Source organism: Morchella sextelata (genome assembly GCF_020137385.1).
Source record: "Morchella sextelata strain SCLS chromosome Unknown scls_5, whole genome shotgun sequence".
NCBI lineage: Eukaryota > Fungi > Ascomycota > Pezizomycetes > Pezizales > Morchellaceae > Morchella > Morchella sextelata.
Genome location: NW_025408620.1, coordinates 1784966 through 1801499, shown reverse-complemented (window position 1 = coordinate 1801499; position 16534 = coordinate 1784966). Strand labels below are relative to the sequence as shown.

At 46.4% G+C, this 16534-nt stretch overlaps 11 protein-coding genes across 11 annotated transcripts; 8 read left to right on the top strand and 3 right to left on the bottom strand.

Annotated features, from left to right (window-relative positions):
* Positions 1-478: 478 nt before the first annotated feature.
* On the top strand, positions 479-1030 carry H6S33_011031 (uncharacterized protein; the record flags this gene model as incomplete). The annotated part of the gene is made up of 4 exons (XM_044842416.1): positions 479-573; positions 644-687; positions 763-888; positions 948-1030. 4 exons carry the CDS (start codon positions 479-481, stop codon positions 1028-1030), a joined length of 348 nt encoding a protein of 115 aa, XP_044696961.1.
* A 215-nt stretch (positions 1031-1245) lies between these two features.
* Positions 1246-2045, bottom strand: H6S33_011030 (uncharacterized protein; the record flags this gene model as incomplete). Its single annotated transcript, XM_044842415.1, has 3 exons — positions 1246-1269; positions 1337-1385; positions 1444-2045. The coding sequence occupies 3 exons, from the start codon at positions 2043-2045 to the stop codon at positions 1246-1248; spliced, it is 675 nt and encodes a 224-aa protein (XP_044696960.1).
* Positions 2046-2891: 846 nt separating this feature from the next.
* H6S33_011029 (uncharacterized protein) lies at positions 2892-4433 on the bottom strand (the record flags this gene model as incomplete). Its single annotated transcript, XM_044842414.1, has 6 exons — positions 2892-3666; positions 3737-3785; positions 4035-4134; positions 4201-4212; positions 4279-4339; positions 4405-4433. The coding sequence occupies 6 exons, from the start codon at positions 4431-4433 to the stop codon at positions 2892-2894; spliced, it is 1026 nt and encodes a 341-aa protein (XP_044696959.1).
* A 1013-nt stretch (positions 4434-5446) lies between these two features.
* On the bottom strand, positions 5447-5935 carry H6S33_011028 (uncharacterized protein; the record flags this gene model as incomplete). The annotated part of the gene is made up of 1 exon (XM_044842413.1): positions 5447-5935. The coding sequence occupies one exon, from the start codon at positions 5933-5935 to the stop codon at positions 5447-5449; it is 489 nt and encodes a 162-aa protein (XP_044696958.1).
* A 1921-nt stretch (positions 5936-7856) lies between these two features.
* On the top strand, positions 7857-8739 carry H6S33_011027 (uncharacterized protein; the record flags this gene model as incomplete). The annotated part of the gene is made up of 5 exons (XM_044842410.1): positions 7857-7877; positions 7969-7998; positions 8064-8190; positions 8236-8343; positions 8402-8739. The coding sequence occupies 5 exons, from the start codon at positions 7857-7859 to the stop codon at positions 8737-8739; spliced, it is 624 nt and encodes a 207-aa protein (XP_044696957.1).
* Positions 8740-9075: 336 nt separating this feature from the next.
* On the top strand, positions 9076-9357 carry H6S33_011026 (uncharacterized protein; the record flags this gene model as incomplete). Its single annotated transcript, XM_044842409.1, has 1 exon — positions 9076-9357. The coding sequence occupies one exon, from the start codon at positions 9076-9078 to the stop codon at positions 9355-9357; it is 282 nt and encodes a 93-aa protein (XP_044696956.1).
* A 1682-nt stretch (positions 9358-11039) lies between these two features.
* On the top strand, positions 11040-11288 carry H6S33_011025 (uncharacterized protein; the record flags this gene model as incomplete). The annotated part of the gene is made up of 1 exon (XM_044842408.1): positions 11040-11288. The coding sequence occupies one exon, from the start codon at positions 11040-11042 to the stop codon at positions 11286-11288; it is 249 nt and encodes an 82-aa protein (XP_044696955.1).
* A 1069-nt stretch (positions 11289-12357) lies between these two features.
* Positions 12358-12714, top strand: H6S33_011024 (uncharacterized protein; the record flags this gene model as incomplete). Its single annotated transcript, XM_044842407.1, has 1 exon — positions 12358-12714. One exon carries the CDS (start codon positions 12358-12360, stop codon positions 12712-12714), a length of 357 nt encoding a protein of 118 aa, XP_044696954.1.
* A 779-nt stretch (positions 12715-13493) lies between these two features.
* H6S33_011023 (uncharacterized protein) lies at positions 13494-13775 on the top strand (the record flags this gene model as incomplete). Its single annotated transcript, XM_044842406.1, has 1 exon — positions 13494-13775. The coding sequence occupies one exon, from the start codon at positions 13494-13496 to the stop codon at positions 13773-13775; it is 282 nt and encodes a 93-aa protein (XP_044696953.1).
* A 418-nt stretch (positions 13776-14193) lies between these two features.
* H6S33_011022 (uncharacterized protein) lies at positions 14194-14619 on the top strand (the record flags this gene model as incomplete). Its single annotated transcript, XM_044842405.1, has 1 exon — positions 14194-14619. One exon carries the CDS (start codon positions 14194-14196, stop codon positions 14617-14619), a length of 426 nt encoding a protein of 141 aa, XP_044696952.1.
* Positions 14620-15278: 659 nt separating this feature from the next.
* On the top strand, positions 15279-15672 carry H6S33_011021 (uncharacterized protein; the record flags this gene model as incomplete). The annotated part of the gene is made up of 2 exons (XM_044842404.1): positions 15279-15555; positions 15620-15672. 2 exons carry the CDS (start codon positions 15279-15281, stop codon positions 15670-15672), a joined length of 330 nt encoding a protein of 109 aa, XP_044696951.1.
* Positions 15673-16534: the final 862 nt, after the last annotated feature.

Sequence of the window (16534 nt, the reverse complement as noted above, 5' to 3'; positions counted from 1 at the left end):
GTCAGTATGGGCGAAGAACATGACAGATGGGAGAGTTACCAGTTGTTGACATTCTAGCTGTATGAGGGTTTAGAGATCTCTATGAAGTTGGAGATTAAAGCTTGCATCTGCAACGGCAAAGCCAAAGGGAGTTACGAGGAAGACGATATGCCTCGAGGTTGGGGGAATTCATGAAGTAAAGTGAAAGATTAAATCCGCCATATCTGGTGCCTAAATACTGGAAATGAGAACACACACTTCTTGATATAGACGAGAATACAAAGTCTGAGTGAATTTGAGAACCAAGTGGGAAAAATCGGCGATAGGAGTAAAAATGGGTTCGGAATAATCAACCTGTGTTTAATCACGTATTCCTACCTATGGGAAGTATGTTCGGTAACGTAAGAGATTCTTGTGTCGGTTCAGAGAGACCACAGAGAGGCTTGGCAACTGGTACATATGCGCGACTATAACACTTGTCTATCCTCGTTACCCAGACATGAAACTTCACCACTTCAACACTCAACGTGTTTCATTCTTGATTATTTACAATATTCTGCATTTATCTCTTCAGTTATCGGCATCTGATAAGACGTAAATGAATATGTCAAGCTTATACTGAGAGAGGAGAATGTCAAACACGTCACCTTTGACGAGACAAAAGCTGCTCTCATGCAAACCCTGAGCAAAGAGAAGTTAGGACAGATGGTGTGTACTGGATTACACCTGTGAATCTTCATGCTTCATTTATTGTGGAAATCTGCTAATGAGACTACAATATAGATGACATAAAGTGCTTTGTTACCATCCCATCCTGCCTGAAGACGGCGCTGGTAGCTTTTAAGAATTTACCGCTACCTACTACATCATTGTCCTCATCGTTCACTGCTGCATTCCGCCTTCTCAAAGGTCTGTTGCCAAGTTGAGATACATATAATGAGATATTTTCTAACTGTCTTTCTATATAGAAGAAATTATCCGCCTTTTATTCTATCTGTCTCATAAGTATCACTTAATCTTTCAGTTGTTACAAAGTAAGACCCGCATCTAGGCCTGCTTGATTAGTAGGAAGATCACCACGATAAAATCGGAACTCCTATGATAGATGCGGCATATGAAATTGGCAATACGATTAACAAAATCTAAGAAGTGAAGTAGATGAAAGGGAATCTTATCAAGTAAAACAGACCAACGCTCCCAATCGCATAGGTTCCATGGACGTATTACAGCGAGAGAAAGGAAACTTTCAGATTAGTGTTTCACAGCTCAATTACGCTCCGCACTGCTATCCTAAGAACGATTAGAAAACGAGGAATAGGCTGAGAGGATGATAAAGAAGACATGTAGAAGTGTGTACCTTCTCATATCTTGCAATATACCCGGAGGAATTTAATTCTTTCAAATCACTATTGAGACCTCCGAAAGACTCCGAGGTGGATGGGCCCGCATGAATGATACACCAACCCATCCGTGCCATAGAGAAGCTGACCCACAGCCTCACTTTCGGGAAAGCAGGCATTAGCTGGCGCGCTCCGTGCAGCAAAAAGCTGATGGCAAACCGAGCAACGCTTTGGTAGCCAAAGCAGTGAGCAGTGTTGGTGACGTGAATAATCAGAGCAGCTGGGGAGTTCGAGTTCGGCATTGAGCTGCATATAGTCAGGGCCGCGAGTAGTTCCAAGTCCCGAAGCGTCGATGCGGAGGTGCGGACCATCAAGGAACGGAAAAGCCGCTTCTGTTGCGATAGTAGACGGATACGTCTCGGTATCAGATGGCGCGGGAGTCTTCGAAATATTAACAGGACTTTCGGCTGTGGGCGCTGGCGTAGTGGAAAGGCGTTGCTGTTGCTGATTCTCAATGTATTCGTTCCGGAGATGAAAACTCAGGGTTCCTCCGCATTTTACGACACAGGTACCAACTATCGCTCCGTCGAGCTCAGTGGGGGTCTCAGTGAACTCGTACGATCTGTCGGAGCACGGACACTCAGGGTGGTGGCGGAGGAAAGATACAATGAGAACATCGTCCATGGTGAGGTCTCCAGGAAGGACCTCGGAGGTAAGGAGAAACATCTCTGCGAATCGTAGGTGAAGTTCGATAGATTGTTCCGAGTGGAATAGATACTTCAGTGATGGCGAGTGACAAGGTAGGCCGCTGCACAATTTGTGAGCGCACTGTTCAAGGTTGTGGTTGGGTAGTTGTGGTTTAGAGTTAAATGTAGTGATAAGAGGTGTTGCTGCCGAGAAAACTTCAAGAAGAATGAGTGAGGACAGAAGACTCAACGAATGTTATTAATCAATGTCCGCCTCCGTTTGACGGGGAACGGGTCAAAGCGACGTTTTGACTTTGATGGTTAGTATACTTCTACGCCTATTGACCGACGACAGAATTACAATAACACGAAAACAAAGGGACACTATTAGCTACCTCTCGGAGGTATAAAATATGATATAATATTGAAAGTAGTAGACATAAAAGATTAACCCTGCGCATTGATACACTCGGCCTTATGTTGTCTGCCGACCTACGTCCACCTCCGTGGATTACGTAGGTATAGCAATAGAGATTGGACAAGGCTGTGGTATATATTAGGGGAATGCGGGGAAGCCAATAGGAATCACATATTTTTCGAAGGAAAACATTTTGAGAGGCTTCGAGGATCTTTTGATAACTAGTTTAAAACTAAGGCAGAGTTACAGAAAAGATAGAGATTCAAGAAGGTAAAAAGATAATTCGACAGATCTTTTCCCGATCTTTGCCTAGTAGTAGGCAGGAAACCCGTGATACTCAAAACCAAACTTCCAGCCTGACCAAAAGCACAATTTTATCGACAGTTTCCCCCACAATTAGCATCCTATTCACCCAACGGGAATGACAAAAACCCGGAGCAGAGTTCAAGAAACCCCTCCGACCACCACCTACTCCGGAATCACCTGCCCACAACAAACACTCCCACCTCCCACCACCAAAAAGCAGGTTCTACAAAGCCCCACCAGATATCTCATATGCGGCAACGCGTTGATCGTCCTTAGCACCATTTCGTCCTGCGGATCGCACTTGTCAAAGAGTTTAAGGATCAGAACAAACAGGTTACAATGCTCCGGGTAGATCGCATTGAGGATATAAAGATCCCGTCGAATCTGCGACAGTGGCAGGTAGCCGTTGGGCTTCATCTGGAATTGGAAGCGTGGGGCGGGCTGATATCCAGGAGAGTAGAAGTCGAGGTGCTCGTAGTTTGTGGGGAGGGGGCCGCGGATGGCGCGGATGGCGAGCATGCGGGCCTGCAGGAACGCTTCAAGCTGGGCCTCGAGAGCAGTGTCGTCAGGCAGGTCTGGCATTGGGGGAGGAGAGGAGGGGTAGGCCTCCGTATGGGCTGAACTGTCACTGCTGTTGTTCCACAAGCTCTCGCTGGTCATGCGGTCTGCATTGTCGCTTGCTGTGTAGGTCGCGGAGCTGTCGGAATAGAGCTGGTCCTGTTCGGAGGTGACTTTGGCGTGGTGCTGTTGATCTTCATCTTTCTTCTCCTCACCATCCTCAGCGGTTGCTTGATAGGGCGGAGGATTGTTTCCAATGGCCAGAGGAAAAGAGATAGCCTTGGGGTTATCTCTGTTGCTGTCCATCGCCCCATCGAGTGTATTGGTGGCACTGTGGTTGGGCATGCTTTCTTCCTGGAGAGCAAACATCCCGGCTGTTCTGCGCGATGGTGAGGAAGGATAACTCGTATATAGGATGGAGAGGAATGCAGAATATTATGATGTCATACCTATTTTTCTTCCGATGATAGACAGTGATAGTGTTGGAGAATGTATTCACTGATAGTGGAGACCCCGTCGGGCTGGACAATGTTTGGAAGACGGACGGAGTGAGATCAGGAAACAGGTGATGAGTTGGTAAATAGCTTGTTTAGTCGATGCCGGAATGTACCAGGATGTTCGACTTTGCAAGATCAGATGTGGACCTTTGTTACAAGTGAAGTGAAGTTGAGAGGGAGAGTTGTTGACTCCGCGTAGTTTCAGCTTGGGAAATTCCGAAAGCAGAAAAGGTGAAGCAGTGTGTATTACGGTGCTTCTCTGTGCTTTCTTGTGCTGAAAGGCGTATCTTCCACAGGAATAGAAGACTTGAAACAAGAAGAGGTTCATAAAATGTGACCGCGTTGTGCGGCTGGTTGCGTTATACGTGTGTTACTGATGTTTGTGCGTTGGGTGAGGTGCATTACTGGTGGCGTACTGCAGTCCTGTGCTTTTGAACAAATTAGCCTGGATACTAACATCAAAGTTTTGACCGCTTTCATCAAATGTAGAGAACCAATTTGACTACTATGGTCATAGGTGTTTCTATGCCATTCCTCCAAGACAGACAGAAAGAACTCGAGCTAAGTTAATTTCGATTGTATTCCCCGTTCTAAAGCTCGTTTCAACTATATCTACGTACGCTAGTCGCCCTGTAATTGACACAAACATCTGATATAAGATCGACCTACGCTGCCTTGGACAGCAGTCTGGGGTGTGTCTGTTCTGCTGGGTTCTCTATAACTGTGACTCGATTCGGAGGTATCTTTGCGGTAGCGGTCTTCCTAGATTTGAGAACGACATCTCTATACCGAGCTAGTAGTAGCTGCGAACAGACCAGATAGAGCAGAAAAAGCTAGGAGAGAACAGAATCTATCAAACAAAATACCTGAAAGAAATAAAGTGATCTAGGAAGTAGGGTTAATAATACGCAAGATGTTCGTTATCTTGGATACCAGTTATTTGGAGGAAGAACGGCAGCTTTCCTCTCTTCTGATCTCGATAACGAGCAGGTAAGCTATAGGGATGTTGTCCTTGGTTGAATCATTGCCAAGGTGCGCTTATACATATCGGGTTGCCCAGCCGAGCAACCATCATATCCCTGCCAAGCAAAAGAAAAATGAAAAAGAGTTCGGTACCCAGGATTCCCACATGGTCACCCACTGCAGTACTAACTAGGCGATATGATGCTTGGGTATGGCAGAGCGGACGGGATGCCCCATTTTCATCATTCTATGACCGAACACGTTGATGTGCATTTCCTTTGGCAATATATCCTAAACTTTGTTCGCTCGTAGAGAAGGAATCACAACCCTAACCCACCTGATTTTAACGGCTCGCTCTCTTTTCTTTCTTGAGAGGCCCCACTTGCTAGCTGTAACGTAGAGTAGAAGTGGTAGAACCTGTGCTCAGCTGTTTTTCAATAATCTTTCTTATTTTGTGATTGGTGCTTGGAATGCTGAAACCGCGTTCTATGTTCACTATTCTCCCAGAATTTTCACGACTCGAGCTTCAAGTTACTATATGAACCGTTTGCACCTTCGTATATATTGTATCGGTGATAAATTGAGTACTAGATTTACAGGTATTTTCTTTATCTACAATCTCCTATTCACGATTTATTCGTCAAGACAGGTGATGGCTCGTGTACTGAGATTCCACCCCCAACACTGCCAATATGTTAGCTACTCTGCCTCAGTGTCACTTTCGCAGCAATCATTCCTCTTCCTCCCAAAACTATCTTTCTTCAGGAGCGACTTAACGGTCGACTTTGGTTTCAATAGATAGGCCTCTGAATCCGTCAAGACCTTCTCACAACGCTCATAATCGGCATACCACGTACTCGCCCCTTTCCACGAGCCCTCGTCGAGTACGTCTTTGCAGTAGGCATACGACTGCGCTACAATTCTGTATCTGTTGAGATAGGTGATAGCGTGATTGCGGAATTCTGTCCAGGCGTGAATCTCTTCAAAGAGAGCGGTTTTGATCTCACCGAGGTCATGCTCACCTATTAAGATTAGATAACACTCAGCTGTCACCTGGGCATGAGCCTTTACTACATCCAGTGTGTTTTGGTAGTTTAGGCCTGTGCCAACACTCGCTACCAAATCATAATGACGGACTAGGCTCATGGATCTCCTGGTGTAGAGGAGGGTGGCTTCGAGGTATTCCATATCTGTTAAGTGGCAGTTTTGAAGTGGCGTGTCTGAGGATGGAAGATTTCGATATGTTCAATATGTGCTGTTGAAAGTGCTGATTGTGGTCATCGGTCGTCCCGCGGGGAAACATGTCAACTATTTATGCACAGATTATGAAGGACCTCTGATAGAATGGCTGAGGTTAGTAGGCTGGACAATACATGGGTCTTATAGAAAGATTTGTTAGACCTTTATTATATTGTCAAGCGGCACTACGCCTTTATAGGAAGATTCATGGGCAAACTCGCCTCCCTAGAAATGGACATGACTGCCGCGTGCCGGGGTGAGAGAGAGGCAACCCGATAGTGTAGACTTCAACAACACACAGTCTACAACGCTAAATCGACTGGTCTATATCTGCCCAGACTCTTATGCAGCAATATATTCAAACAAGAGGTTTATATCGGGGATGACTGCAACGCCGGACGAAAATGTAATCTTGGCGAGTGGTTGCTTCTATCGTTTCTGCTTACGAAGAGTTATCTATCCCTTATTTCCAGTTCCTTACCACATGTCGTCCATTCATTCATGACAGAATTCCGTTGATATGGATAAACTTGGTACAAGGTGCGTTGTGGTTGATCGAGCCTCAACCGACAAAGTGACCACTCGGCTTGGCAATATCGAGTGATATGTCATGTGCCAAGCAAACGGAAGGAACTTCAAACAGCACAACACCACTCAGAACACAGTATGTTTTTTGCCTTCTTGTCCGCTGTTATGAGTATCTAACCTTCCTCCAATAGAAAGGTAATTGATCTGGGTTGCACCCCACACCATCTCTACTTTCCACATGCTCCGGAAATGATCCTCCACGTGTTTTACTAAGTTTCTAAATTCATTCAAGAATCAACAGCCTCTCCGACAATTTAGTTGAGGCTAATAATAAGAACGAATAGAGAAAGTACAAACTGAGAACCTACAATGTTTCTATGACGGAATTCGGTCCCTCCCTACCGGAATCATTCCGGGAGGTTCTCTTTCCTCGTTCACAGTTTTGGGGATGCTAGGCCACCTATCAATGATCAGGGGCCAGGTAACTTTCCACGTTTGACATGGTATTCTCACCCCCTCCTCCCTCCTTTTCCATTATTCTTCACTTGCTCAATCTTCAAGGTGAGTTCCATCTCTGGCGCACCTTTTCAATCTTGGTTTTCTTCGACGTTATGGTACTTCTTAAGGTGTGTGTATGGGGTATTCCCTCCCTCAACTTGTTGAAGAAGCATTGGCTGATCTTAAATATACACAACTATCTACTCACAGGTGTGGTGAACCTCGAGCTCCTCAAGCCGTGTTCTCTGACCATGCGTATCCTATGTAGTTGTTCTACCAGGGACAAGTGCTGCTATTTCCACAGCAATAGTATGGGTGAAATAGTAAGGTGAATAGTATTGGAGGTTTTGAGACGCCCGAGGGACGGATAAGACCCTCCGCCCTTCCTTTGCCAGCGTACCACAAGGCTATATATAAATTCCCCTTCTCTTCTGGTGCCATGTATTACCGAAGCACCTAGGCAGAGATATAAACAGGTAACACACCCGCCTCGGAAGAAAAGGAATAATAAAAGGATTGACGGACACCATATCTGTCTCTCGCCGTGGTGAATATTGCCAATGCTGTGTGAGAAAAGGTGTCAGTTTGACCATTCGGAACTCTTCGCCGATGTTATTCCTCACGCTTCATCCCAAGGGCGTCTGGACCTCCAGTTACCGTTCTTCCTTCTTGTACTTTTGCTCAAAGAATTTCGCTGCTATAGTTCTGTGCGGGCCATTTGGATTCGTGCGGTCGTTGTGGCCAGGGAAATACTAATCACATTGTTGATATATAATGACAAGATACACCTGGTACTTGCATTATGTCTATGTCCGTGGGGTGATTGATAATGAAACCCATCACAATGAGCAGACACAGGCTCCAGGTGAGGTGTAATAGTGTCGCTCGTTTGAGCAATCATTTAGCGGTAGTCCCTACCGGACTCGTATTGTTTCTAACGCTGAAGTCTGTGAGAGCCAATCTTTTGCTTCGAAGCCACGTTCCAAGTCCTCTTCGTCAACCACTCGCGGGGGAGTCGGGAGAAGGTCCAACGAGTTTCCGATTGATTTAGATTACATCTGATGGGGAGGCTATCTGCACTCCAGACTCCACGCATTTTAAAACACAAATGCGTAATGTGTATCATGTCAACCATCTTCAGAACTATGATCTCAATGGGTGGAACTGGATTGCCGAAGGTTAGTCATCTGATAATCACAAGGATGGATCATTGACATGAATAGGCCCGTTCCGGAACCTATCCAGTCGCCAGTCAGCTCCGAGAGCCAAGGTAGAATTCTATGTCCTTCACAACCTCTGCTACCATTTAACACCCCTGGACCACCATCTCCGTAACCTAAATCACCAACTCCATAACCTCTAACACTGGCTCACAACTCTAAATCGCAGCGTCATACACAAAACTACAATCTGCAACAAAGCAACCACCAACAATGTCTCCATCATCGAGGATCCGTTCTCTGGAGGACAAAATAACAGCCCTTCAAAAGAAACAGTATAGGTACGAGAACCGCCTAGACATACTTGAGGATACCCTAGTCATGGGCACCGAACGTGCCTGGCCGTACGAATTCGTTCCTGGAGTTGACAGGGAAAAGAAACAGAGGGATATCGCGACACTCCAGGGCAAACTTACCCGGGTTAAGAGCGACATTGAAAAATTGGAGAATGATATTGAGGCAATTCGGCAGGGGGACTCTGGGTCCTCAAGGAGATTTTGGCGTTGATGGGGTGGAGAGTGATAAGATTGAGGAGTGAGACGAAGACGCTAACTATTACAGCACCTAGAAGAGTGTACTAGGTGGATAATTAATTTTGTCCAGTTGCGGAGAACATTGCAACCGAGAACCAGAGTTCAAAAGGCATCCGTTTTACACTTTCAAGAAAGCATCAGATGACATGAAAAAAAAAAAAAAAAACCTCTGTAAAGCATCCAGCACCACCTTCAGCACCACGACGCACAAATAGAATTACAACCCACTCCTTAGCCACCAGCTTTATAAGAGCACGAACAACCCATATTCCTTTCTCATCATCACTCATAGCGAACCTAACAATCAGAAATGTCTACAGCAAATAAGATTCGGTCTCTGGAGAAAGGAGTAACCGCCCTCTGGGGAAAATACAAGCAGTATGAAGACCGCCTTGAGGCACTCGACGCAACGCAACATCTGAACTCTAGATCGTTCTGGTCATATGCAACCGGCTCGGGTAACGTGGAGAGGGAGAAGACGAACTTGAGGGGCAAGATGAGTGATGTTATGAGCGATATTACCAGCTGTGAAAATGAGATCAGGTCAATTCGGGAAGGAGCTGCGAGCGGTATTTGGCATAGTGAGGTTTGAGGTGGGGGAGCAAAGGTCTTTACATGAGTCGAAGGGTTCCGTGATGTTATGTGTGAGTTGTGAGGTCCGAGCGAGAGCTTTGTTCATTGTTTTGCGAATTAATGATAATACATTGGCGTTGAAGCCGCATAAATACAGCTTGAAATGAATAATGTGATGAACACATGTGAGAAACAGAATTGTGACTCCGCGGTGAAACCTCAGTATCTGGGTGATATATTTCAAAATCACATGAATATCGACTATAAAGATCCCGAGTAAGACTCACATCACCTACTCTCAGTAGCGGAACACAGGGCTAGAAGTGAAATCCTCAAAACTCACAACCAATCAAAAACGTCTCCCGCGAGTAGGATCCGGGCCCAGAGAAGAGAATAACCGCACTCGGGGTTGGACAGAAGAAATATCAGGACCGCCTTATGGATCTCAACGCTAGTACCTTCGGGTTAATGCAGCTGAGACAGACGTTCATGACAGGCCTAAACTGAAGAGGGAGTAGCCGAGTTTGAGAGACAAGATTGGGGATGTTGAGATAGATATAATGGCCTTTGAAAATGAGATTGTGTCGATTAAGGAGGAAGCTGCGAGGAATATTGGCATAGTGAGGTACGAGGTCAGAGAGCGAAGGTCTTCACATTAGTGGAAGGGTTCGATGATGGGTAGGTATGAGGTGTGAGGTGCGAGGGAGTCCTTTAATGAAGCCTTTACGAATTAATAAGAATAAAGGTTGTTATTTGGGCTGCACAAATATAGTTCAAGTGACGTCAACAGTGTTGTCAATACGTGAAGATTACCTCTGCAAACATATGTGAGGAAGACTGGGAAATCAAAGATCAGCTGGTAATATCTCAAATGAAGATGAGCATCGATTACAGAGGTCACCAGTAATGCCACACTGCCCACGTTCAGTAACAGAGCGGATAGATAGAATTGAAATACCCTTCCCGCCCGTCAGCTATATAACAGCCCGGCACCCCCACCAACACTCTACACCACTACTTGCCGCAAATTTCACAACCAACCAAACATGACTCCAGCAAGCAAAATCCGAAAGATGCAGAAGAAAATAACCGCCCTCCAGGCCTAGCACAAGAAGTATGAAGACCGTCTTGAGGCGCTCGACGCAACGGCGGCAGGAGTTGACAAGAAGAATGTAGAGAGAGAGAAAGCATATTTGAGGGAGAGGATTATGAGTACTAGTAATTGTATAATGAGCTGTGAGCATGAGATTATCTGCGTTAGGGAGGCGGTTGCGAGGAGCGTTTGGAGTTGACTAGATGGATGTGAGATAGAGGAAGAAAGATCTGATGATTTGGCGGAACGGTTCGATAATCTGGGGTTGTGAGATGAGAGGTGCGAGCTAGTATTTTAGCAATCCATTTGCGAGTTAATGAAAATAAACTTTGCCTGTGTTCCCTTCTCGAGTGGAACAGGTATTTGAAAGATCCATGTGTGGAAGAGAAAACATAACCGCCCAATGAATGATCACTTGCTGAGTGAGGTATCTCAAAATAACTTTAATATCGATCAAAGAGGTCAATCACACTACTCTGAGCACCGGAACACGCAAATAGAATTGAAATCCTTTCCTAATAGAACCGTCAGCTATATAACAGCCAACGACCCCCAATAATCTAAACCACCACTTACAATAGAACTCTTAACATAACCCACAACTAACCATGTCATCCGCAGGAAAAGATATTCGAGCCTTACAGAAGAAAATAACAGTCCTCGAGGCGAAACACAAGAAGTATGAGGGTCAGCTTGAGGCCCTCGACGCAGCCGCCACAGGTAGTGACAGAAGCAAGATAGACAGGGAGAGACTGAGGTTGAGGGAGAAGATGTGTACTGCTCAAAACGATATAACGGGCTATGAGCATCAGATTACGGCGATTAAGGAGGGGGTTATGAGGAGCATGTGGCATTAACTCCATTGCTATGAGACAGACGACCAAATGTTTTTGGATTTGGCGGAGTTGTTTGAGGATAGCAAGGTGTAAGACGCGAGGTGCGAGCTGGAATGTTTTCTTTGTCGAATTATATAATGATAATAAACTTTGGCGTTGGGGCCGCGTAACATATCTTGTACTTCATAATTAGTAGTGGCCCACATCGCGACCGCGAGGTCTCTCCCACCGCCATGCAGTATTTCCCACCTCCAGTACACGTACTTGCTCACCCATAGTAGTTGGCCAGCTCCAGTGTTTCCCTTAGCCCTCTGCAGTAGTTTCCCATGACCAACGCCTCCCATCGTTGGCCATAGCCAGCTCCAGCTGTTGACCATAGCCAGTTCCTATAGTCGCTCATTGCCAGCTCCCGCAAATGTCCACCTCCTCCGCAGTGATCCAGTTCCTTCAGTTAATAATAAGTTACCAATTCCAATACCGCCTCCAATTAACTCCAGCTCCAGTTGATGCCCCCTCCAGTTGATGCCACCTCCAGTTAATTCCACCTCTAATGGCATCCTGTTAATGAGTTCGGCATGCCAGTGTCACTGCCCGCTCCCAATTTTTGGTGGGTGGGCTGGTTACTATGCAGGGTTAGGGTTCCTCGCTCTCGGCCAATCAGACTGCAAGGACTTCAGAAAAACCATAATCTAGTACATAATACTCATGCGTTTATTAAATAGTCGGAATTCTTAGTAGGGATTTGGTTGCAACGATATCCGACCATTTAATGAACGCCCGAGTAGATAGGACCAATATCAGAAATATCACTTCTCCAGAACTATAGGAGAAAGGGGAATTATGACTCGCGTCTAACAGATCCGTAACTGAGTGATACGTCTCCAAATAATTTGAATATCGACCACTGAGGGCACGAGTAACACCCAGCGCCTACCCTCTCCGCCAGAACGCAGAAATAGAATTACTCCTGTTCCAAATAGTTAGCTATATAAGACAACTACTCTAGTCTACCACCACTTACAGCAAAGATACCAACCAAACGCCAACTACTCTATTCCATCACCACTTACAGCAAAGGTCTCAACCAAACATGTCTCCAGGAAAATGGATCCGGCGCATACAGAAACAAATCGCCGTCCTCGAGGCCAAGCAGAGGAAGTATGAGCGCCGCCTTGAGGCACTGGAGGCAGCACTACCTGACTGCTCCACTGCTGACCAGGATGCAACTGCCATCGGCATCGACAGGAGCAATGTGGAGAGGGACAAGGCGGCCTTGAGGGAGAGGATGACCAATGCTAAAAACGACATAGCGAGCTATGAGGGTGAGATTACGCGGATTAGGGAGAGGGTTGCGAGGGGTTGGGAGACGGGTTGGGACGGCATGGGTTACAAGCCGATAGAGGAATGGAAGTCTATAGATGAGGCGGAGGAGGCGGAGGTGGTTTGAGAATGGTAAGCTGTAGGACGTGAGGGGTGAGGTGTTAGGCTTCAGGTGCCGGCGAGTACCTTACTGATAGCATAATCAAATTTGCTGTTGTGGCGCGTAAAATGTTTTGAACCGAACAGCGCGCTTGATAAGTGAAGTTTACTTGGCCAGACACGTGTGAGAAATGGAGCTACAACCGCTAAGTTGATCTCAGATAGTAAAGTGATGCTTCTCACGATAACTCAGAGGTTCCCGCAGCGGGTTCTAGAATTTATTAAGCATGAGGAACAGCATTAACAGCGGAGAGCTTCCCTGTAAACACCCGCCAGTGTTCTAGCTGTACTTGTAACTACCGGACGCGTCACGTGATACTTTTGCCGGCGGCATACTACTATATCATTTCCAACGTCTTTGAGCTCTTACGCGCCCGTTGGAGCAAAATTACATTTGCTATTAGCCTTGAAATGATCGCGCTAGCCAGCTCAGCTTTAGGTGTTCGGCCTCACTTGAAATATGTTTCCCTTGATTTGGTCTTTCAAAATGCCCACTGTTATCTTCGCAATGCCGATGTGGTAGTTGAGAGTCTCGGCGAGCTGTATCCGGAGTCGGTATTTCATTTTCAAACCACGTCTCATCAAAATAACACTATTTCACTTCATCATCAACACTACACTCATCTTCACATCCATCTGTCAAGGCTCTCCCTCCCTTAGGAAGAATCCCCCACCCGCTTCCCTCTTTAAACACCTAGAAGGGTAATAATCCCTCCCTCCTCCCTTCGAGTATCCTCAACAGCAACCATGCACCGCCTCCTCGAACTCCCCATCCTGCACATGAAGATCCACCTCCTCCGCCGGCGACTTAAAAGGTGCCAGAAGGAGATCGACCGGCTCGATGGCACAATCAATCTCTACAAAAATCTACGCCTCATCGGTAGGCCGAACATAGTGGTGGAGGAAGCTATGCATGAGAAGAGGGTGGAGATACTGTTCAAGATGAGAGATATGAACGAGGACGTGAATATTTTGGAGAGTCGCATCATGACGCTGAAGAGTGAGAGGGAGAGGAAGAAAGGACGGTAGGGGTCAATGTTGTGGGACAGATACTGCGTCGGAGCAGGGGAGGTTGGATTGGCGTGTCATGGGAGGTCACTCGGTTGGTCAGTAGAGTGAGGGAGTGAGTGGGAATTATCGGTATAGAAAGGAAGAATGGTTCACAGGCGAAGGAGATGTTTGAGTAGTCTGTAACTACTATGTACTTTGTAGTTGAGTAGGCAGTCCAAATTGAAAAACCCCACGTCCTCCGCATAGTATGCCGCCGCCAGAGGGGCGCATTCAAATATCTGCTCTAATCTGCAACATTTGCCATATTTATAGACTTCTCAAATAATCAAAATAACTTACGGAGCATGTCGCATTAAATTACCGCTGTACAATCTCCGAAGGACGCCCGATCATAATATCATAAATCCCCACGATCACGCCTCAAACCACCAACTCCATGTCCAACGCAGTCTGGGGGAAGGAATACCTTCTGTACAGGTACGACTGCTTGAGAAGCACCATCTTGGTACAATCGATAGTCCTACACCAATCCCTCCTGTCAATGATGACAAGCCACGAGACCGCGGACGAAAACGACGAGATCCTCCTCATAGCCGCACGACAGAGCGCGCTCAATCTCACACTTGAAGCATTTCACAGCCTGATCAAGTGGATCGACGGAGGGTACGGGACCCGCACGATCCCCGAACACCGCAAGGAGAAGACTCTCAGCGCGTTGCTGAGGGAAGTGGCGATCAAAAGGCTGAAGGCGAAGCTGAAGAGGGTCAAGGGTGACTTGAAGCGACAGTGTGGTGTGGTCTTTGATACGGAAAGCGCAGTGCCAGGCAGAAGGCCTAGTAGGTTGTGGTTTGGCATGAGATAGGACGGTGCGCTCTCGATAAAGGAGGGTGAAGGGTGTAGGGGGTAGGGTTATAGTTTGTATGATTACCTTTTACAAATGTAGGCGTTGTAGTCACGGCCCTTCCCGACTAGCCTATGAAAACATAAGTGTCTGAATTGTTGAACAAGCGCTTGTTATGATCGCGCTGGTGAATTAGAGACGATGTGTGACCGAAACCAAAACTATTATCAATCCATGCTTGCCACGTTTCCCCGCCAATCTTTCCACTACGTATCCCGCTTCTCATAACAGGCCGTCGTTCAAAGCTTGCCTGCTATCTAGTGGCATGCATCGCAACGTGTTCATGAATGTACACAGAACGTGTGCAGAAGGGTCCCCAGCAGTACAAAGTGCATTTTGATCCTAGAACATCACCATCACCCCAGTTCATCACCGCGAAGGCGTGAGGAAGGCCAATAGAAGCACCACCGCAACTCCAATCCGCGGCTCACTCATTGATTGTGCGGAGACGATACCCCTCCGCATTCTATTCTCCGTGGAGTCGCTATTGTAGTTCAAAAGGACTCTACTTACACCCACTACTATATCCCAGTACCGAGAATTGGACTACTGAGTCTACGTCCTCACTGCCACCACTCGCTCTCTACAAAAAGCAACCTTCTATTCTTTCACTTATCAACATGTTCAATCCTAGAATCACTCCCGAGGAGTTCCAGCAGACTATGGAGAGCGCCCGCAAGGGAGTTCAGCAGCTGACTCGAGAGAAGGAGATGGCGAATTCGCAGTTAGACCTTGATGAGCTTACGGCGGAGGACGTCAATATCCATCTGGCTCTGTTTAAACGCCTGATTACTATTGTTGATAATGTGCTTGCTGTCGTTGAGGACACGGGTGATGGGGCTTCGCAAGCTGAAGAGGAGGAAGACGCTACTGGGTTTGATGCGGATATCGATGGAGGTCTGTTAATGATCCGGGGGTGATTTGAGCTTTTTAAGTGGAGTGCTAATCGTCAGTTACACAGATTCGGATAATTCGGATAACGTGGAGAGCGTGGAAGGCGAGGATGAAAAGTAGGGAGAGCTGTATGAGGATGTAATGCGGGAGATTGGCTGGACGGAAGAGGGACTTCCTGTGGACTTTGGGTTTTCTTGAGAATTGGTAGACGAGAGACATGCACAATTTCAAGTGTGTGTAGAGCCTTGGTGTGTTGTATTATAGAAATCACTATTTCATTAATCTTGGACACATTCATGTGCTGAGGCTAGAGGATTACTGGCCTACAGCGGGCATTCCCCGAACTTGTTAAACGGGTGAGAATCATGAGTATTGATGCTTACCTGCGGAATGATGCTTGGAAAAATACCATTTTATGTTCTCGAATAGAATACAATTCATGTTTTCTAATCGTGTTTTGGCTCGACTGAGTATTTCTTATATATGCGAAATCATCTGAATAAGTGTTCTTCCATCTACTGATCCCAGCTTGCGAGGAGAAGCTCGAGCGGGGGTCTCCCAAATTATCTTCCGACGATTAAAAAAAAACCTCTCTCCAAGCCATTGGAGCGGCATTATACATGGGGCAGCGGAGGATGATAGCGTCTCCACCGGTCAAGGCCATTGTAACCGCAGATCGGTCAACTACAAGTACTAAACACCTCAGCACCTTTCTTGTAATACTATGCCCATCTGGCGACGATCGTATCAGAGGATTACATGATTCTGTGATTCATCGTAGGCTTGTTGGACACACGTTGCTGGAGTGCCCTGACAAATACCAGGGTTAGGGTCCTTTGAGATGTTTCAGGATAGGATTTCCATTTCCTTCTGCCGGAGTCCTCGGTGCCAGTGGTAGTGTGTTCTTGGTTCAAGGGAGCAAACTCGTGTTTTGAATTGATGTAACAAACATATTCTTTTTCCCTTCGTTCGGTAAAGGACA